Raw genomic sequence first — 23,237 nt, forward strand, 5'->3', positions numbered from 1 at the left:
GTTGGAGTCTGTTTTTGAAGGTTTTTTTGTTGACCTGTAATTGAGTGACCAAAAGTCTGTAATTGAGTGACCAAAGAGATTGAAGTGTTCTCCAACTGGTTTTTGAATGTTTTCTTCAACAAAAAAACTTCAAAAACAGACTCCAATGAGAGATTGCTGAATTGAAATTAATTTACAAACTGGATACAATTAACTTAGGCTTGAATAAAGACTGGGAGTGGATGGGTCATTACACAAAGTAAAACTATTTCCCATGTTTATTCCGCCCCCTCCCCACCCCGCCCCGCTGTTCCTCTGACGTTCTTGTCAACTGCTGGAAATGGCCCACCTTGATTATCACAACAAAAGGTTCCCCCCCCGCTCTCCTGCTGGTAATAGCTCACCTTACCCGATCACTCTCCTTACAGTGTGTATGGTAACACCCATTGTTTCATGTTCTCGATGTATATAAATCTGCCCACTGCATTTTCCACTGAATGCATCCGATGAAGTGAGCTGTAGCTCACGAAAGCTTATACTCAAATACATTTGTTAGTCTCTAAAGTGCCACAAGTCCTCCTTTTCTTTTTGCGGATACAGACTAACACGGCTGCCATTCTGAAACCTAGCATAAGGCAGTGCAGCACAGATGGCCTTTAGATAACGTGCAGCCATGGGAAGGTAGAATAAGAAATCTTTACATAACCATATTCCTTTGTTGTATGTTTAGAGAAAGCTAAGGGCCAAACTAATTTAAGGTAATTGTATTACCACAAACAAACAGATTTTACCCTTAAATGGCATTCATTAGAAACACAGGACAGGAATGCAAATGGCAAAAAGAAAATAAACCTGTTCATCAAGTTAATTTCTTCTGCCTAGCAAAAGTCATACCATTTTTTCACTTTCTTTACTCTGAAATTTGTGGTGGATCTGTTTAGCTCTGACCTATGCTCTGTAATATAATTACCTTTACTCTTTGAATGAAGCTGTGGGATGAAGAACAAAAACACAACTTCAGCTAACATCATGATGCTGGTCCCTTTCAACTTCTCACTGATCTATTCTACTGTTTCCTTTGACTGATACACTTTAGCACATAGCCTGTAATTTACCCAAATTTTGCAGGGTAAGATTATGCATTGTTGTCATAGTAGGGTCTCCCAATTTAGAATATAATCTGCACATCTGTCTTTGTTCAGAACTGCTACTGATGGATGGGAATTGTTTGTGTGTACTGTGGGGAGCATATATGTTCTTTGACTGTAACCTCTTTTTAGGTGCAGGGACCATCTTTCTATGTGTGCTACATAGAGCTGAGCCCACATCTGATGCTCAAATAAATAATAGCAGTAGTGCAAAGAACATAAGAATGTAACAACTTAAGAAAGGCCATACTGGGACAAATCAATGGTCCATCTAGCCCAGTATCCTGTCTTCCAATAGTGGCCAGTCCCAGATGCTTCAGAGGGAATCAGCAGAACAGGGCAATTATCAAGTGGTCCACCCCTTGTAGTCCAGTCCCAGCTTCTGGCAGTCAGAGGTTTAGGGACACTCAGAGCATGGGGTTGCATCCCTGATCATCCTAGCTAATAGCCACTAATGGACCTATCCTCCATGAACTTACCCATTTCTTCTTTGAACCCAGTTATATTTTTGGCCTTCACAATCCCTTGGCAAAAAGTTCCACAGGTTGATTATGAAGTGTGTGAAGGAATACTTCCACATGTTCGTTTCAGATCTACTATTAATTTCATCAGGTGATCCCTGATTCTTGTGAAGGGATGAATAAAACTTCCTTATTCACTTTCTCCACAACCTTCATGATTTTATAGACCTCAATCGTATCCCCACTTAGTCGTCTCTTTTCTAAACAACAATCCAGTCTTTTTAATCTCTCCTCACATTGAAGCCATTCCATATCTAATCATTTTAGTCCCCCTTCTCCAATTCTTATCTTTTTTTAGACAGGGTGACCAGAATTGTATGCAGTATTCAAGGTGTGCACGTATCATGGATTTAAATAGTGGCATTATGATATACTCTGTCTTATTACCACCTATCCCTTTCCTGATAGTTGGTAACATTCAGTTAGCTTTTTTGACTGCTGCTGCTGCTGCACATTGAGCAGATGTTTTCAGAGAACTACCCAGGATGACAGCAAGATCTTTTTCTTCTGTGGTAGGGTAACAGCTAATTTAGACCCCATCATGTTGAATAGACTTCACAACAAACACCAAATAAAGCATCACTTACAAGTTCTTCACATCAGTAATTCCTCGAAAGGCCTTCCTTGGGATTCCTTGAATTTGGTTTTCACTTAGATCTCTAAACAAGGGAAGAGGAAAAACACATCATATTAACAAAGAGAACACATTTCCCTAAACTGCATTGAGATAACAGAATATAACCAGTTTGGCAACTCCAGACTTGTTCGACTTTGGCAAAGAAATCCCATTATTTCCTTTATAAAAAAAAAGTGGTGGCATTTGTTAAAAATGGCTGTACAAGTAACAGAACTTCCACCACATCTCTAAATGTGTTTTTTTAGGGCTGTCATATCAATCAGTGCGTGTGAATCACTACCACGATATTTGCAGCACAAAAGTGCACCTCAGCTTTGTAATCTTTTAATTTTGGTGCAAGTGCAGCTTTTTCCCATTTCTCCGGTGACCTGATATTAATCTACCTGTTTAAAAAGCAAATACAATTGATACATTATCTTAACAACATTTTAAAATGCTGGGCTTTCCTATGATCAGATCATCAATTTAGGTTGACATTGATAGCTTAACTGGGGTCTGGATGAACAGAATCATAGAATCAAAAAATTTACTCAAATTAAATGCAAAATAAAACAAATACAAATTTGACTGGTTTTGCTCAGAAGGCATTGTCCTGCGTATCAATGAGAAAGATGACATTTGTAACCTGCAGTACAACACTTTAAGATGTGTTCTTCGCAGATCACTCTCAAATTTCTTTGCCCTTAAAGTGTTACAGAACTTTTGTAAGTTGGACTTTTAAGATTTGCATTAGAGGCGGCCCAGGCAGCAGTGCCAATATTTCAGGTTGCCCAACTTCTAATATAGGTTTGTCTACACATCTGCTGCGAGCGTGTTTCATGGCTGGGGTCGACAGACTTGCTCAAGTGGCGCTTGTGTTAGCGCACTAAAAATAGCCACGTGGACGCTCTGGTTCAGGCTGGAGCTTGGGTTCTGAAGCCTCCAGAAAGGGGCGAACTTCAGAGCCAAAGCTCCAGCCCAAGCCTGGACATCAAAACATCTGCATAGCTACTTTTAACATGCTAGCCTGAGCCCCGCTGGCATAAGTCTGTGGACCTGGGCTGTGATATTCACTCCCAGTAGCAGTGTAGACATACCTTATAAAACCCATATTCATTTCCTTATTATTTTGCCAAACTATATCAGTTTGTGTTGAAACTATTAACGCTGGGTGCCTGACTAAGGCTGAAATTCTGAGGGATCTTTCAGTTAAAATTGTTCAACCACTTACAGGAACAAGATAGGGGAAAATAAGTGTTTTGCACATGATTAAAAATTCTTACAACTGTTTTGTTGAGACGGTCCAGAGCCTCTAGGCTTAGCAGCAACAAGCTGGAAATATGGAAGGGGTCCTCTAGTGTCAGAGATTTGGATGTCCAGAAAAATTCACCCAAATGTGGCTAAGCCATGAACCTCTGAAAACTACCATTCACGCATTCTCAGGAGAGGTTTGTTAAGAGTCTGGCAGCTACATTCTCCGAAGGTTCGATCTGCCTGGAGCATGCTCCCTTCCCTCACAGCTATTATATGCAACTGGACTGTGTATGCACCATCTCGAGACCATGACTGAAGTTGGCTCATCCCGGGAACATGGGGCTGAGCAAGACTTCCCTGTGAGATTGCTCCTCCTGGCAATGGGCGCTGGCATTCAGAGAAGGAGACTGTCTCTCTGGTACTCACAATGCTCCCCATGCTGGCACCCAATCAGCAAGGAGAAAGAGGCAACTTGATTCAAATGCAAAGAAACAAAATGGGGCAGGGTGGGGTGGGGGGAGAGATTAGGAGCAAGATGAATAAGAACAGGGGAGGCGAGGGGTGGGTGAGGAAAGGAATGGGAGGGAGGGGATGGGGAAAGGGCAGAAGCAAAGGGATTGGAAGAAGATAGGAGCAAAGGGAGAAGGAAACATGGCCAGGACAGCATAGAATCTGTAGTATCAGTTTGTGTGTTCGTTATGTTGTCTTAAAACATTTGTTATGATAAAAGGAATTTGCCCTGGCATGAGACCAGAAGTCTGGTTTTCAAATGATTATTAAAAAGGTAAGTGACAGCAAACACAAGGCATGCCACCAGATATCTTTTTCTTTTAATAAATTGTGTATTGCTGTGAGATCCCAATCCATTCTCCACCAAATTGACTTTATTGAACCTAGTCTTGGAATCAGAGCATTTCACAAAAGCCCATGCTGACGTTCCAGGTCAAGCCATGTCACGGAGGGCTTTCTTCTGTTTGCCGTCAGGCGGGGAGAGAGAGAGAGAGAGAAAGAAAAGGGGGTGGGGGGCTATGTCCTTGACATCAGACTAATTCAATTTATACCAGTCATCTAGTCTACACCAAATTCTTGTAGTAGACAATTGTTCACTCAGACTCTCCCCATTGAAAACATGTTGTTGTATACAAGAGACTTTTTCAAGCTAGATACAAATTCCTTCCCAATTTGTTTGCCACTGATCTATGAAGCAACCCGTCCTCCCCCTCTCCTTTCTTCTGCTGCTTGCCAATGACAAAAAATCAGTTGTTTGAGGATGGTCCTTCATCCAAGACAAACAAATCTGCAACCACTATAGACAGAAGAATAAAGCAAAGGATTTCACAACACCTCCCCTAGAACAATTGGCTTTGGTGTGTGAAAGACACATGAGAGAGCTATTGATGCTGGTAAAAGAGTGGCAAAGTGTGATTAAGATGTGGAAAAAGAAATAAGGGTTGAAAGCAAGAGAAGGACACAGACCAAAATAAAAAGGGCTTGGAGTAGTGAAATTATGAAACCAAAATCAAATACATCCAGGAAAAAAAAAAACTTAATTCATACTTTAATGTTTTGTTCAAGATTTTTATTATGCATTGCCCCAAATCACCTTCAAACACAAAATCCTGGTTTCAAGCAATTCTTCTAACAACATTACGGACTAACCAGGCTAATTTATGCTATTACCTTCTGCTTTCTCCCCATGCCTAAGCCTTTTTCTTCAGACAAGTAAAAACAGGAGACTGTAGGAAATTCATCCATTTTCTATGACAATCTGCTTGTAAATTGTATTAATTTTATTTTCCATTGAGGCTCTCCTCTGGCTAACAATACTGCCTCTATAAATCTCTAGGATTGTGTATTGATTTCATAAATACCTCCAGTGATCTGACAAACTGACAGCTTTAATGGTGTTAGTGATGCAGCATAGAGAAAAATTTCGCTGCATGCTTCATTTTATGTAACTGCCCTTTCACAACTACAAGCTTGCCTTTTTGAGATAGTTACTAATAGTGTGTTTATCTCTGCTTGATAGCAATATGCCAAATTATTGTTAAGCACCTTTCATAAGCAAGTAAACCACCACCAGATCCATCCAAAACACTTTACAAAATCTGTCTATAATGTATAGATGCTGAGTTCTAGCCAATTGGTGTCACAGTTTATTTCGTTTCATTTTTGTCAGTCTCCACTGCTGTTTTGTTCCATAGTGAAGGAAGCATCAAAAGCTCTCCTGTGAATATTAACCCAAAACAAAAACTAGCAAACAAAAAAATGAATAATTATTTGTTAGCAGAAACTATGGAAAAATAGATAAAATAAACAATCACAAAATAAAAGATTGATTAGAATTTTGGAATAAAAATAACAAATACATTATTGATCATAATGCAGTCCTGAATCCTTACACAGTAGTTGTTATCCACCTATCTCAAAGAGTGTAACAGACAGTATGAACCAGAGTCTCTAATTTATAATTTATCACCAAGGAAATTAAGTGGAATGAATTTAATCTTTAGACAAACAAAAACAAAAAACAACCCACACAGTGTAGACAACAGATACGGCCCATCAAATGTCACTCAGTGTGACGGTCTGTGAACTCTAAGATGGCTATTAAGCTTCTGAAAGCCAGCTATTAAACATGGTATCCTCAATGGGCCATCTCAGAGAGAAAGCAGCAAGACCAAAACCTTAGTGTTTCTGCAGGTAACAGGAAAAAACTAGTTAGGAGAATGAGGTGCTTCCCATAGATCAAGGGAGGAGCGTCTGGACATGAATTCTGTCCTGTACAGGGGTCTTTGATATCCAGGTTGTTTAGGAGACAAGGTCCTGGACTGCATGAGATAGGAATTCAGAGGGGACAAGAACACAGCGAGGACTTGCTCTTGGGACACGTAAGATTGTTTTTGGCCTTGTGTACACAATGCAGGAGTGCACACCAGTGGGCTGTGAATTCTAAATGTGCACCAAGGTGTCATGCACTAACTGGCCTATGCAGACCCTGCTGGTGCATACAAAATATTCCTGAGTGTGCACTGATGTAGTCCTGTTCAAACAGTATATTAACACACACTAGGGAACTTTTAATGCATACCAGCATGGTCTACATGAACCAGCTAGTGCATGACACACTGGTGTGCACAAGAATTTACCTCCTCCTGACAAGCACTCCCACACTGAGTAAACAAGACCTTGGTCTGTAACTGAACTATTTGGGTTAGATTATGAGATGTATACATTTAGATGTGTTAAGCAAATTGTTTCTTTTTGTTTTACTCCACCTTCTCTGTTTTTAATAGATCTTGGTTTATTAGGAGATATACTATTGCATGTGAAAGTTTCACCAGTCAATCCTCAAGGACAGTGGTTCTCAACCAAGGGTATGCGTACCCCTGGGAGTACACAGAGGTCTTCCAGGAGGTACATCAACTCATCTAGATATTTGCCTAGTTTTACAACAGGCTATGTAAAAAACACGAGCAAAGTCAGTATAAACTACAAGCAATGACATGTTTATACTGCTATATATACTATACATGGAAATGTGAGTACAATATTTATATTCCAATTGATTTATAATTATATGATAAAAATGAGAAAGTAAGCAATTTTTCTGTAATAGTGTGCTGACGCTTTTGTGTTTCTATGTCTGATTTTGTAAGCAACTGAGTTGAGGTGAAACTTGGGGGTACACAAGACAAATCAGACTCCTGCAAGGGGTCTGGAAAGGTTGAAAGCTACTGCTCAAGGAAACAAACTCTGCAACTTTGAAGGAAAATTGAGGAAGAGTAAAGAGTTACTGGAGCCAAATCTCTCCCTACCACTCAACTTTAATCTTATCATCAGGGCATGGGCAAAGCCATCTTTTCTCAGCAAAGGGTGTTGCTAAATGCTGAGTCAGATGTGCAAGGGGAGAAACCATGAAACCAAGGAAGCGACAAAGTTTGACACTAGGGTTAGGTAACTAACAGCTTATACCAACATTAATTCTAGCAACACGCCCTTGAGGAACTCAGGTATTCTCCTCATTTCGCAGATGGGAAAATGGAGGCACAATATAAAGCAACTTGGCTAAGGTGCACAATGACTCAGAGGCACAGCAGCTACCTGACCAAATCCAGAAGTCTAGACTAGACTCAACACTTGGCATGTGTCAATAAGTTTTTATTTTTTATTTTACTCATAATTTATTAAAATGCTCTTGTCAAGGTTCCTCCCCCACTCTGAACTCTCGGGTACAGATGTGGGGACCTGCATGAAAACCTCCTAAGCTTACTTTTACCAGCTTAGGTTAAAACTTCCCCAAGGTACAAATCAATTTTATCCTTTGTCCTTGGAATATCCACTGCCACCACCAAACTCCAACTGGGTTTACTGGGAAACGTAGTTTGGACACATCTTTCCCCCCAAAATCCTCCCAACCCTTGCACCCCACTTCCTGGGAAAGGTTTGGTAAAACTCCTCACCAATTTGCATAGGTGACCACAGACCCAAACCCTTGGATCTGAGAACAATGAAAAAGCATTCAGTTTTCTTACAAGAAGACTTTTAATAGAAACAAAAGTAAATAGAAGTAAAGAAATCACCTCTGTAAAATCAGGAAGGTAGATACCTTACAGGGTAATTAGATTCAAAACATAGAGAATCCCTCTAGGCAAAACCTTAAGTTACAAAAAAGACACACAGACAGAAATAGTCATTCTATTCAGCACAATTCTTTTCTCAGCCATTTAAAGAAATCATAATCTAACACATACCTAGCTAGATTACTTACTAAAGTTCTAAGACTCCATTCCTGGTCTATGCCCGGCAAAAACAGCCTACCGACAGACACAGACCCTTTGTTTCTCTCCCTCCTCCCAGCTTTTGAAAGTATCTTGTCTCCTCATTGGTCATTTTGGTCAGGTGCTAGCGAGGTTACCTTTAGCTTCTTAACCCTTTACAGGTGAGAGGATTTTTCCTCTGGCCAGGAGGGATTTTAAAGGGGTTTACCCTTCCCTTTATATTTATGACAGCTTTTGACACAGATTTACTCTATTTGCAAGCATAATGCTTCACCCAGCTTGAAATAGGAAATGCAAGCACTTTAATAAAAGGGTTGGGGAAAACAAAAACAAAAAAACCCACTAGCATCACTAAGTGGCTCTATAGTCTTGACTAAAGTGCTGTTTTCTAGGTTCCTGCTTTAACACTTCCTGGTGCATCCAAAGTGAGATTTCAAGTGCCTTCCACAGCAACAGACATCAGGTCTATTTTTTTTTAAATTTACTTGCCAACAATGGAAGAATAAAATAAATCAGTTAATTGAAACACTGGCTCTACACAAACTCACATGACAAGATTCTCAATTGAAGATCTAAAAAAAAATCTAACCAGCTGCTTAAAAAGTATCATTTCCGTTACAATGTCATTGTAAAACAGATGCATGCTGATGAAAATCACATAGATTGACATGCGTGGGTTTTCCCTCTCCATTTTGTTATTTTAATTCTTTGCATGCCGAAGATCCACCTGCCAAACTTTTCTTGTATGTACAGACCCTAACATTAAAAAGACTAATTTTCAATAGAGAACTGACTGAGAAGAAATTGGATTGATAAATATTTATTTAATGCGGCTCTTTCATGATTCCTCTTTCTAAGCTGGAATGAAGGACACCACAGAACACAGTAATATTTAATAAAGCATTTGATTTGCTTCTTCTGCCTAGAATGCATAGTTTAGATATGCACACATGCTAAGTGTATGTCTACACTACAGTTAGACACCCACAGCTGATCCTTGCTAGCTGACTCCTGCTCTTGGGGCTTGGGCTGCGGGGCTGTTTAATGGCTGGGTAGTCTTGCAGGTTTATGTTGCAATCTGGGACCCTCACACCTCACAGGGTCCTAGAGCTCAGCCTCCAGCCACAGCCTGAATGTTTACACTGCAATTAAACAGCCCTGCAACCTGAGACCCACAAGCCCAAGTCAGCTGGCACAGGTTATTAGTTGTGTAGACATACTTCAAGACTTAAAAAGTCATCAAGAGCACATGGCCCTCAGCCCAACATACATCTTTTGTGATCTGTTACTGAGTGTAAACTGAATCATGAAGTTCCAATACATCTAAAAAGAAGGAAAAATCTGGGTTACTTGAGATGGTTCCTTAAAATATTTTTTTTAGTTTTATCCACAATCTCATTGTTCCATTGCAATAAGGCAGTGAAGCCTACATACAATGACACTTTTAGATTGCTGAAATAAAAACCCGAGCCAAACCTAGACTGACTGGACTGTAGGTGGGCTTGATAGTGCAAATTAACTAATTCATCCCATGGGCAATCCACTTGCTTTATTCATAAAGATCACAAAGATTACAGCGGTTGGCTGTATTTCTCAGTGCAAATGATATCGCGTGCTGGCTTTCACAAAGCATTTCCGGTTTTGATACAAGTAAATGGAACAGATGAAACTCAGAAGAACCCACCCCCTCTATACTCTACATTCTTTCCCAGGCTGCATTCTGCAAGTTGAGAGGAAATCTGCTTTCTCATCTCCTGATAGTGGCAGAAAGAGCGAGAGAAAAAGCTGCCACTATCACGTCCTCCTTGGTATAAAGGTATAAGAGAAAATGGCCATGGAAAAGTGAATCCAGAAAAGCAACACAAAGAAAATACATTTTTGACTACTTCTGGTTCAATATATTGAGTAGAGCTGGCTGGAACAATAGTAGGGTTTGTCTTGACATTTTTCTTTCTGTTTTCAATCAATATTTTTATTTTATGAAAATGTTCTCACCAGTTTCAACATTACATACTCTGATAATGAGCAATAGCTGCACAATATGTAAATATCATGACATTTTTGTAATTCAGGGAATCAATACAGTGCACTGGTATTAAAGCTTCCCTGATAAATGGGGTGAAATTCATGATTGTGTGTGTGTGTGTGTGTGAGAATTATAGTGTTAGTAGATTACAAAAGCAAGAATTAACTGTATCCAGATGTACCATTCTTATCTGGTTAATAATCAGTCATTTCAGATATTTGTTTGCTTATTTGTGTGTTTGTTGTAAAAGCAAACTCTTTAGTTTTTGTGCAGGCAAAGATCTGCTAAATGTTTGTGACCATTATCAGAAAATTTTTCTTTACATTCCAGACTAGAGACAGGCTGATCTAGCTTGGAAAAGGTCAAGTACTTCTATAACTTGCTCATGCGATTTGTATAATTCTGAAATACTTTTATATTGTACATCATGTTTCACATAAACACCATCCCAAAATGCCCTAGGGCACACCTACACTGCAATTAGGTGCCTGCAGCTGACCCTTGCCAGCTGACTTGAGCTCGCAGGGGTTGGGCTGCAAGGCTGTTTCATTGCACTGTAGACTTCCAGGTTTAGGATGAAGCCTGGGCTCTAGGACCCTGTAGGGTGGGAGGGTTCCAGAGCTCAGGCTACTGACCAAGCCCCAACATCTACACTGCACTGAAACATCCCCTTAGCCCAAGCCCTGTGAGGCTGAATCAGCTGGCCCGGGCCAGTCAGGGGGTTTTAATTGCAGTGTAAACATACCCTCAGAGTAAACAATGCATTTATGGAGTTAAACAGTTACAGATGGAGAAAAATTAAATAGAATAATCAAGAGAAAAAAGGTACGATCTCAGAACACACATAATAATACAAGATGTGAATCAGCCAGGTGGACAAAGATACAGAAAGGCTCTTTCAGAAGGCAGAAGCTGCAGAGAAGACAGTTCTTGTACCCAGAGTGTCCAGATTATGAGAGAATAGAAAGGCCAATGCTAGTCAAGTGAATGGACTGCTGAGGGGGGAGGGAACGGGCAATGGGGCAATGGAAGAGAAGAAAAGATAAGAGAAGGCAAGACACTGGGGAGGAAAAGGGAGAGACGTTTGCTTGGTTACAACTGTAATGAGTGTTTCAAAAACAAAGATTGACCATTCTTTGCCTGTGGCCGCTACATCCTCAGGGAAGTCTTGGCATCTCCTGAAGATTTTATTAGTCTGCAATAGACCAACGTATTTCAAACACAGTCTAAATCAAAAGCATAATCAACCCGGGCACCATCACAACAGTTCCAGCATGCATCCCCATGGGCTCCATTCTAAGTGCTGCAGATTCTTCTTGTTCGTCAGTCAAATCCAGGTTAGAGGCTAGAGCACTGCTGCTCTGACACCCTGCAGCCTGAACTGGCCTCCTTCTCTCCCGCACTGCAACAGAACCCTTCCAGGTGTAAGAAGGGAAACAGAAGATTCCAGTCCTTTTTTGTGATGAGTCAGAGAAAACTGTGAGTGAATGGAGAGATTACTGACTCAGAAGATGAGTGGATGAGTCAGGAGAGTTGGGTAGCAAGTGAATGGTGTGGTGGGTTTCTGATGCACCTGGTGCAAACAGGTGCAAAGTGTACATTTGCAAGAAGATCCATCTGTGTGAGATACATACACACAAGCCCAATCATCAAGGTCACATGATACAGATGATGAGCTGTCTGTGCTGATGTTTATGGTATGGATGATTCAGCAGATTTTTCCTGGCTGGATATATTTTTCATGATAATTTCTGCAAGGCTGAAATAAAATTTAGAACTTTTAACAGATATATGGTGTTATTGTATAAACATTACTATTAACAAATTTTCTAACTCCCGTATGAGCAGGCAATGTTACCCCTTTTCATAGGTGAGTTAAAAATCCCATAGCCAGCTCTTTAGAATGAGTCATATGCTCTTGGCCCCTGTCCTGTAGGTATGTCAGATTTATTTCTGGCATGCAGCATTTTCCAGCTTGGAACAGCAATTAAGGCCAAGTTTGCTTACTGCAACTGCAGTATGAGTGACCCATGGCAAACCCGGAACTCATGTCAGCTCCTCTACGATCAGTGAAACACAATGATTCTATGATACTACTAGATGTCAAGCAAAAAAGATAATACTGAAGCATAATGAAGGAGCAATTGCACCTGTCTTCATGTTTTAAGAAAGTATGTGAGAGGCTAACTGCTGATGTGGTTACATGACAAGATCTTAAGTAGTACAATATTGTGACCGTCACTTTGTGGAAGCAGCAAGCATTATAGTGTCACTTTGGCTTTGATGGAAGGCAGACAAAACTTGCCGCCACGGCCGTAGAGAAAGCACAGACATCAGCAGTGACTCAGATGTGTAAGACAAGAGTGGGTTCTCTCTCTGACTTGCACACTGAACTATTAAAGATTCTTGTTATTCCTACTAAAAATAATACTGCTGGAGAGCAACACTCTCTAGGAAACTACTGAGAAAGCCCCATTCTGAAAAAAAGAGAGAGACTATAGCTGCAAGCTACCTAATAGAAACATTGTGACACTTTTGCAAATACATAGACATGCGCTGCTACTCATGTACTACTGCTAAACCAAAAAAAAGAACAGCACCTTAGAGACTAACAAATTTAGTTGTGCATAAGCTTTCGTGGGCTACAGCCCACTTCATCAGATGCATAGAATGGAACATACAGTAAGAAGATATACACACACACACACACACACACACACACACACACAGAGAGAGAGAGAACATGAAAAGGTAGAGTAAGAGGCTAATTAATTAAGATGAGCTATTATTAGCATGAGAAAAAAACTTTTGTAGTGATAATCAAGATGGCCCATTTAGACAGTTGACAAGAAGGTGTGAGAATACTTAACATGGGGAAATAGATTCAATGTGTGTAATGACCCCGCCACTCCAAGTCTCTATTCAAACCCAAGTTAATGGTATGTAGTTTGCATATTAATTCAAGCTCAGTAGTTTCTCGTTGGAGTCTGGTTTTGAAGCTTTTCTGTTGCAAAATTGCAACCTTTAAATCTGTTACTGAGTGGCCAGAGAGGTTAAACCAGCAGCTGGAGGATGCACACTAGTATTTCTTCATTGCTGTTGGTTCTATTGTGGCACAATTGATATTGGCTCTATACTCAACATTCACACAACACTCTACAAAGCATAAACCCAAGGCAGCACACAAGTGCATTCTTTAAGGACTGGAATACTGAATATATGCTGAGTTTAGAGGTGGGGGAAGGGATTAACATACAGCCAAGTAAAGACAAATTAAAGGTGCCGATCCTTTTTTTGCAACAGTCTTCTCCTGCTCCAAGGTCAAATTTAAAAAAAATTATTATTTAATAAAAATCTTTACCCAGGGTTCCACTCCCACAAAGGCTTACATGCATGCCTAATTTTACACAGTGGGCAGTGTAGTTAATGGTACCACTCAGCACATAATGTTAGATTTTAGTAAAACCACTGGAGAGTAATAAAAGTGCAATATTTTAATTTTAATTTGCTTTACACCAGTTATGGGGCTTATTGATTTTTTTGTATTTTGCTGATTTCAACCACAAAAAATATCACTTGGTTTCGCTGCCCACTTCTTGTGCACTAAGTAAAATGCTGCAAATGTTTGGGCTACTAACACTGCAGAGGAACCTCCGATGCACCCAAGACAAAAATAAATTAAATTTAAAATCTACCAAAATATTTGTCTCATGAGTTTTTTGAAAATATTTTTTATTTTGTTAATTTTAAGTAAATGTCAGTAAACTACACAACGATGTTACTTTTAGGAACCATATTTATTCTACTTCATTGGCTTTTTAGTTATTCATGAAGTTCTCCCAACCCTTCTCCTCAAATACTACAATAGCAATGAACGCTGGTGAGATAATACTTTGTGCAGCTCAGTCCTTTTTAAAGCAACCAGACATATAACTTGTATATTTTGTTACCTGTTAACCTTTAACAATTTACACACACACACACACAACCCCCCACCGCAAATGTATACTTTCACTTTCAATCTATTTCTCTTAACATCCAACTTCAGTGAATGCTCAGGAGCAGGAACAGACCAGTACCAAAAAACACTGGACTCTTATTTATGCACATAGTGGGAAGTGCTTTAAATAAATGGAGAACTGCCCCAAAGAGATTATACAGACCCTGACCAATAAGAAGAACCTTCTCTAGGCTACTTCGTTTTCATGCTAGTTACATCCAAGCCTTATCTATCATTAGAGTGACCAGATGTCCCGATTTTAGATGGACAATCCCAATTTTTGTGTCTTTTTCTTATACAGGCTCCTATTACCCCCCACCCCATCCCGATTTTTCACATTTGCTGTCTAGTCACCCTATCTATCATGGCAAGAGGGACTTTCCAGTAGCAAAATGGTACACGGTAGTTTTTTTATGTGAACTTTAATAGGAATTTATCCTATTAAGTAAATCTCTTTTATTAGTGATTTAGGCACTGCCATATGTTTGCAATACAGTCACTGTCAAAGCAAGATGAAATCAGGCGTATGCCCTAGTTACAAATCACTGATTTCTATTAATGCATTTCCATTACACAGCTTCCTTTGTCCAAGCAAGATTACAACATAGCTACCTACTCAAAATGAACCACATTTAGCTCAATGAGCTAGGACCAATGTACTGACATCAGTGGAAGGAGAAATAATTTCCCAACACTTTCTAATTACTAAGAAATATTCCATTGCTGGGGGAACAGTAAGAATTTACCAGTCTCTTGCTGCCTTTATGATATTGAAATTTAATAAAGAAAGGAAAACCAACATAGGTGCTTTAAGTCCTGCTTTCTTTCTCAAGATCATTAAAGGAGTAATATTTATACTATTCAGATGTTTTACAGAATTGTATTAGGAAAAAAAGCCTGCACTCACAACAAATTCTAAATATAAGTTGCTCTACTTTGATCTACATGGAACAAAATAATACCTTATAAAGCACAGATTGTATGATTCCCTTAAAGGAAACAAATTAAAAGATGTTTCACATCTTTTTTTAAATTGATCATTCTTTACTTTCAGAAAATAAGCAGAGGTATGAAATGTTAGGGTAAAGAAATATGTCAAATATTAAAATTCAACTGTGTCACCCTTGCAAATATAATTAGGGGCCCAGTTAGGAGCAGGGCTGGACCTTTAAATATCCTTCGTTGAGTTAAGTGTGTTAGTTTTTATGACGTTAGCACTGAAATTTTATCAGCAAAGAAAACTGTGCACTTTCATTATATCCTCCACAGAAATACAGCTCCTGAGTCAGCCATGCCCAGTACATATAAAATATTCTTTTTTAGTATGGACTAATCGAACCATAATATTATTTCCTAATGTGGATTTAATCCTGAGTCCTGTAAACCTTGAATCATGAGACTAGTGTCTTTGAGATCATAGGAGTAAGAAGTATTTGCAAGAGTCACAATCTGCAGACTAGACCTCTTTGATCATCGACTTTTCAGGGGAGGGCCTATCATTTAATTTGTATGTAAAACCAACATGCAAGTCTCTGTGGTTGTAAAAAAGAAAATCAATACTTATAGTGGATGTAGGGTTGACAGGCATCTGGTTTTCAACCAGAATGCGTGGTCGAAAAGGGACACTGGCAGCTCCAGTCGGCACCACCAATTGGGCCGGTCAACAGTGCAGCACGGGCCTGAGGCTAAGGCAGGCTCCCTGCCTGCCCTAGCTCCATGCAGCTCCCAGAAGTGGCTGCCAGGTCCCTGCAGTCCCTAGATGCATGGGCAGTCAGGGAGGCTCCGTGCCCTGAGGGCCGGATCCACAGTTCCCATTGGCTGGGAACTGTGACCAGTGGGAGCTGCGGGGGTGGTGCCTGCGGGCGCGAGGGCAATATGCTGAGCCTCACTAGCTGCCCATGCATCTAGGTGCTGCAGGGACCTGGTGGCTGCTTCCCAGGAGCCACAGAAAGTGCCACCATGACCCCGCACTCCGAACCCTCTCTCATACCCCAACGCCCTACCCCAGCCCTCCTGCACCCAAACTCCCTCCCGGAACCCACAGCTCCCCAACATCCTGTCCCAGTCCCCTCCTGCACCCCAAACCCCTCATCCCCGGCCCCACCCCAGAGCCCACACCCCCAGCCGGAGCCCTTATCCCCGCCCCACACACCCCAAACCCCTGCCCCAGCCTGGTGAAAGTGAGCGAGGGTGGGGGAAAGTGAACGACGGAGGGAGGGGGGATGGAGCAAGCGGGGGAAAGGTCTCGGAGAAAGGGCATGGCAGGGGTGGGGCCTCGGGGAAGGGGTGTTCGGTTTTGTGCAATTAGAAAGTTGGCAACCCTAAGTGGACACCTTGTACAGTGCAATTAGCTACAGCTAAATTCCATTTATTATGGTGAAGCAGAAACGACTCAAATTATTTTAATGCCGCCATGTGAAGAACAAAATTCTGGTTGGAGTTTGTCTATTTATCACAAAGCTATTCTGTGGCAAAAAGGGCATCAATAGGAGAGGGTTCCACAACAGCCCAATGTTATTACCCGTTATGTAACAGCATTATTTAAAATCAGATGATAACCTATAATACCTTTTTCTGAAATATCTCAAGTGAACCCTGCAGATTAGCACAGGGAAGTGCCAGGGAAATTATGTTAGAAAAGGGTTTTTGTATCTTGCCTCTGATTTTGTTCATACTATTTTTAGATTCTTATTCCAAGACCAGAAGAGACCACCAGATCATCCAGTTTGTCCGCCTGTATATCACAGGCCACAAACACCATGCAGCACCCACACACTAAACACAACACCCAAAATTAGATCAAAGTATTACAGCTGCAGGAGACTAAATTGTTTTAACAGGAGTGACTGAGTTGCACCAATGCCTGAGGCCCCTGCAAAGGCAGGTAATTAATTGAGATAATCTCAGCAAGTGACCCGCACACTATGCAGCAGAGGCAAGTGAAAACCTCCCAAGGTCATTGCCAATCTGTCCTGGGAGAAACTTCCTTCCTAACCCTACATATGACGATCAGTTAGACCCTGAGAATATGAACAAGAACCAGACAGGTAAGATGGGAGAGAGAGTGCTCAGAGCCACCTCAGTGCGCTGGTCCACCCCATCCAATGTCTTCTCTCCAGCTGTGGCCACCCATGATGCTTCAGAGAAAGGGAACGATAAACTAAACAAAACCAGAACACCCCGGGGGGGAGAGGGGAGGAGGCGGGAGAATCCCTTCCTGACTCCTCCAGTGACCAGCTGAAGCCCTGAGGCATGACCTCTTGTGAACACAAGATAAAAACAGCATGTCCCCGCAAGGGTTGTTGAGCCCTGCCACCCACCATCACAAACAATCCTGTCATACAATCCCACTCATAAATTTGTCCAGCTTCTATTTTTTTCTCTCTCGTGACTCTACCTTTACCTTTTACCGGCTGTGAATCACTTAGTTCCTGAAAGCTTTTGAGAAATACTGAATGTGTAACTAGATATAGTTCGTACTGTAAGGGGAAGGACTGTGTTTGGGGAGGGCAAAGCACGTAGTGGGTGCTAGTGGAAACAATTAATACCAAATATGAAATGGTATTTAACTACAAACCTTTCAAACATTTTTTTATTTTTAATCATGCGTTCCATGTGGAGATAATATTTATGCTTATTAGACCAAGATGTATGATCTCATGTGGTTTATCCTGTTGGGGGTATTCTCATAAAAAATAACTGTATAAGGAAGAGATTCTGCTTTCATATGCCAGACGACATGAATTCAACCCTGAGCCTCATATACTACTCAATTACACCCGTTGTAATACAGAGGAGAATCAGGCCTAACATCTGTGCACTCATCACTGAGGCTGCATGAACTTTACAAACCTCATTCCAATATTTTCCCATACATAAGATCAAAGATTCATTGAACCGTTACCTCATTCATTCCCTTTCAAAATTACAGAGGCAGGCACAAACACCTTGAGAACTCCATTAGACTCACAGAAAGTTGATCACTCAATACTTCTTGGCTTTTTTTTGTTAACTATAAGGTGTGGTGCAAAAGATTTTCAGTGTGGTATATATTATAGTATAGTACAAAGAGATAGGCGCTCTTTTATCTTGATAAGGATGTCTGAATGTTAACCATCCGTTGTGTTAATGCTTCTCAAAATAGTTCCTCTTTCAGCTTGCACATGTGTTTAAAATAATCATAGAACTCGAAGGGACCTCGAGAGGTCATTTAGTCCAGTTCCCTGCACTCATGGCAGGGCTAAGGATTATCTGGACCATCCCTGACAGGTGTTTGTCTAACCTGCCCTTAAAAATCTCCAAAGATGGAGATTCCACAACCTCCCCAGGTAATTCATTCCAGTGCTTAATCACCTGGGCAGTTAGGAAGTTTTTCCTAATGTCCAACCTAAACTGCCCTTGCTGCAATTTAAGCCCATTGCTTCTAGTCCAATCCTCAGAGGTTAAGGAGAACAATTTTTCCTCCCTGCTCCTTGTAACAACGTTTTATATACTTGAAGAGTGTTATGTCCCCTCTCAGTCTTCTCTTCTCCAGACTAAACAAACCCAGTTTTTTCAAAAGCAGCAAAGAGTCCTGTGGCACCTTATAGACTAACAGACGTATTGGAGCATACGCTTTCATGGGTGAATACCCACTTCGTCAGATGCATGTGACAAAAGCTTATGCTCCAATACGTCTGTTAGTCTTTAAGGTGCCACAGGACTCTGCCGCTTTTACAGATCCAGACTAACATGGCTACCCCTCTGATACTTGACACCAATTTTTTCAATATCTCCTCTTGTCTTCTAGACCTTTATTCATTTTTGTTGCTCTTCTCTGGACTTTCTCCAGTTTGTCCACATCTTTCCTGAAATGTGGTGCCCAGAACTGGACACAATACTCCAGCTGAGGCCTAATCAGCACAGAGTAGTGTGGAAGAATTATTTCTCGTGTCTTACTTACAACACTCCTGCTAATACATCCCAAAATGATGTTTGCTTTTTTTGCAACAGTGTTACATTGTTGATACGTATTTAGCTTGTGGTCTACTATGACCCCCAGATCCCTTTCTGCAATACTCCTTCCCAGGCAATCATTTCCCATTTTGTATGTGTGCAACTGATAGTTCCTTCCTAAATGGAGTACTTTGCATTTGTTCTTATGGAATTTCATCCAAGTTACTTCAGACCATTCCTCCAGTTTGTTCAGATAATTCTGAATATTAATCTTTCAAAGCACTTGCAACCTCTCCCAACTTGGTATCATCCACAAACTTTATAAGCGTACTCTCTATACCATTATCTAAACCACTGATGAAGATATTGAACCGGACCAGAACTGATCCCTGCAGGACCCCACTCAATATACCCTTCCAGCTTGACCGTGAACCACTGATAACTACTGTCTGGGAATGGTTTTCCAACCAGTTTTGCACCCACCTTATAGTAGCACCATCTAGGTTGTATTACCCTAGTTCAGGGGTGGCCAACCTGTGGCTCCAGAGCCACATGCGGCTCTTCAGAAGTTACTATGTGGCTTCTTGTATAGGCACCGAGTCTGGGGATGAAGCTACAGGCACCAACTTTCCAATGTGCTGGGGGTGCTCACGGCTCAACCCCTGGTTCTGCCATAGGCCCTGCCCCCACTCCACCCCTTCCCACCCCCTCCTCCCACCCCCTCCCCCTCGCTCTTCCCGCTCCCCCCCAGAGCCTCCTGCATGCCACAAAGCAGCTGATCGGGAGGGAGGGAGGGGGAGGTGCTGATCGGCAGAGCTGCCCCTGGGCAGGAGGCGCTGGAAGCCGTGGGGGGGAGCTGATGAAGGGCTGCTGACATATTACTGTGGCTCTTTGGCAATGTACATTTGTAAATTCTGGCTCCTTCTCACCCTGGCCACCCCTGCCCTAGTTTATGAGAAGGTAATGTAAGACAGTATCAGAAACCTTACTAAAGTCAAGATATACCACATCTACCACTTCCCCAGTATCCACAAGCTTGTTACCCTGTCAAAGAAAGCTATCAGGTTGTTTTGACATGATTTGTTCTTGACAAATCCATGCTGACTGTTACTTATCATCTTATTATCTTCTAGGCATTTGCAAACTGATTGCTTAATTATTTGTTCCATTACCTTTCTGGGTACTGAAGTTAAGCTGACTGGTCTGCGATTCCCCGGGTTGTCCTTATTCCCCTTTTTATAGATTGGCACTATATTTGCCCTTTTCCAGTCCTCTGGAATCTCTCCCATCTTCCATGACTTTTCGAAAATAATCGCTAATAGCGCAGATATCTCCTCATTCAGTTCCTTGTGTATTCTAGGATGTATTTCATCAGGCGCTGGTGACTTGAAGGCATCTAACTTGTGTAAGTCATATTTTAACTTATTCTTTCCCTATTTTAGCCTTTGATCCTACCTCATTTTCATTTTGACAGGTTTCAGAGTAGCAGCCGTGTTAGTCTGTATTCGCAAAAAGAAAAGGAGTATTTGTGGCACCTTAGAGACTAACCAATTTATTTGAGCATAAGCTTTCGTGAGCTACAGCTCACTTCATCGGATGTAGGTCACGAAAGCTTATCCGCAAATAAATTGGTTAGTCTCTAAGGTGCCACAAGTACTCCTTTTCTTTTTGCTCATTTTCATTGGCATTCACTGTGTTAGAGGTCCAAGAGCTAATAATGCATTTCTAATGCACTTCTCCAAAACTGCAACAGGGAGGTAGCAAACTTAACTGTGACCATTTCACCAAAGCAACTGAGAGTTTGCACTAGCTCTTCTCTGCAGTCAGACGTGATAGCTTAATGGTGCTGATACTGGGTGAAAAAAAAAGTTTTATTGAATATTCTGCTACTTTAATGCTTTGGTAGTGCTTCTATTCAGGAGATATAGTAATATTTAGGGAATGAAGTAAGGTACATGGAAAATTAAGGCAAGCTATCCAAACATTTGCAAAACTCCCAGAACTAACTTCCTTGCCATTTATGCACATAGCAAGTCTAGCTTGCAACTGATGCCTGAGCATTCAGTTGCTTATATGAAAAGCTATGTGAGGGAAAGAGGGGACAAAGATTAGACACACACAAAAGTATGAAATAAATTAAATATTATTCCACTATGAAAGTCTTGCTTCCACTTTGTCTCTACTGCACAGTTAAGACTCCACTTTTAAATTGGATTCAATAGTTCACACTAGGGTTCCACTCCCCTAACACACACACGCTAATTGAAGGAAGATGTATGTCCATATTATTTAAAACAACAAGAAAAGGCTTTTGTGACACATTTCAAGCTTTAGTCCTGAAGAAGACAAGGAGGAAGGGCACTACTGCGATTAATCAGCAAATGTCTTGCTTCAGCACTCGGCAAGAGGATTTATTTACATAAAGCCACTTCCAGAAATGAACTCTACTTTCCTCTGAGTCACTGTCAAACATGTTACTGGATTTCAGATTGACAATGTCAGCTCAGAAAATTAAATTAAGCATAAAAGAAGCTGAGGGCTGAGTGGGGAGAGGGAGAAGGCCCCTCTGTGTGACAGACTCCAAGAGGGAAGCAGGAGAAGTCCACATGTTCCTGTTTCGTCTTTCTATATTATAAGAAACAACAGGAGAATCACAAAGATCATCCAGTCCCAAAGCAATTTGATGTCATCATCCCTGGATGGGTTTGAATTTCAGTACCAATGTCAATTTAACTTCTACTCTAGCTACGTGAGCCTACAAAAAACTACTCATACCAACAGTTCTTGCCTTTTAATTAGCAAAATCCCTAAAGTTAAGAACAAAACTGGCAAACGACCAGCTTTAGTGGCTAGTCAGTCAGTCAAGAGGTCCTGCATATAAACAGCAGAAAGGATTGAATGGTTCAAAAGAAAACCAGAGTGTATATAACTGAATAGTTCATTTTACCTTCAAATACACTCTTCTGCACTTGGAAAGAAAAGTATTCTGCAAATGCAAAGCACCCCAGATACCAGATCCTTAGGTGCTGGCCACTTCTAATTGAACAATTTAAGCAGTATTATGGCTGTTTGAGGCAACTTTTAGCCTTTTTTGGTAGTCAGTCACAGAGTAAAACTTCTGAGCTGAAGAAATTATCCCAGAATATTCTTTCAATAAAATCAATGCAACTTTAAAGAGACTCAAAATTATTTTCTAGTGTTCACTCAAGAAGTAAACTAATTTAGTAGGAGCTGTGTTCTCTAAGGTTTGGAAGCAAGGTACCTAGTAGCATAGCTACTCCAAAGATTAAGTATTGTATAATTTTGTCTTCTACATTGTGTTTGTTCTGTAGCACACTTTTCGTCCTCATAAAAATTTTGAATAGTTTATAATTGGCTTTCTTATCTTATTTAAACATTCAATAATTGAAACTAAACATTTTTAAGATCTTCTGGCTATTGAGAAGTATGTTTCTACTGTAAATATTACCTTTTACTATCATTTTTCTCTTTTAAGTACTTAGTGCAAATATTGAACATACACTTATAGGACATTGGAAGTTTTAATTCAGCTATATATTATCACACCTTTATTTCCAGCTACTCATTTTGAAAGATAATAGTTAAGGGACAAACTGAAGGATAGCTCAGTCAGCTGTAAGGAGAAAATAAAAGAATTAAGGTTAAAATGGTCAACATTTCCGATGCCAAGCTGGGCATTAAAGGAATTTCTGCACTGCTGCTCTATATTTCAGTTTAAAAAAAAAGTAGAATTATTCAAAGAAACTGCTCTTACCGGAGCTCTGACACAATCACTCACCTCTTTTGAGAATCAATCTGTGAACTCCTGGAAGGACACCCCAAGAACCATAAACCCACATCTCATCCACAAGATGTTTTATTACATAAACCCATCTGACTCTGTGTGTGTGTGTGTGTGTGTGTGTGTGTAGAACATTCCCATTCTGCATATAGTTTGCATCTTTACCTCAGTCTTT

General features: G+C 40.7%; 1 protein-coding gene across 1 annotated transcript in view; it reads right to left on the reverse strand.

Annotated features, from left to right (window-relative positions):
• SLIT3 (slit guidance ligand 3) overlaps positions 1–23,237 on the reverse strand; it is an 806,608-nt gene that overhangs the window by 365,841 nt on the left and 417,530 nt on the right. The window contains exon 5 of the mRNA XM_048861176.2: positions 2,236–2,307. Coding sequence (XP_048717133.1) covers positions 2,236–2,307 — 72 coding nt within the window. The remainder of the gene's footprint in view (positions 1–2,235; positions 2,308–23,237) is intronic.

The sequence above is a fragment of the Caretta caretta genome, chromosome 8, assembly GCF_965140235.1.
Source record: "Caretta caretta isolate rCarCar2 chromosome 8, rCarCar1.hap1, whole genome shotgun sequence".
In the NCBI taxonomy this organism is placed as follows: Eukaryota; Metazoa; Chordata; order Testudines; family Cheloniidae; genus Caretta; species Caretta caretta.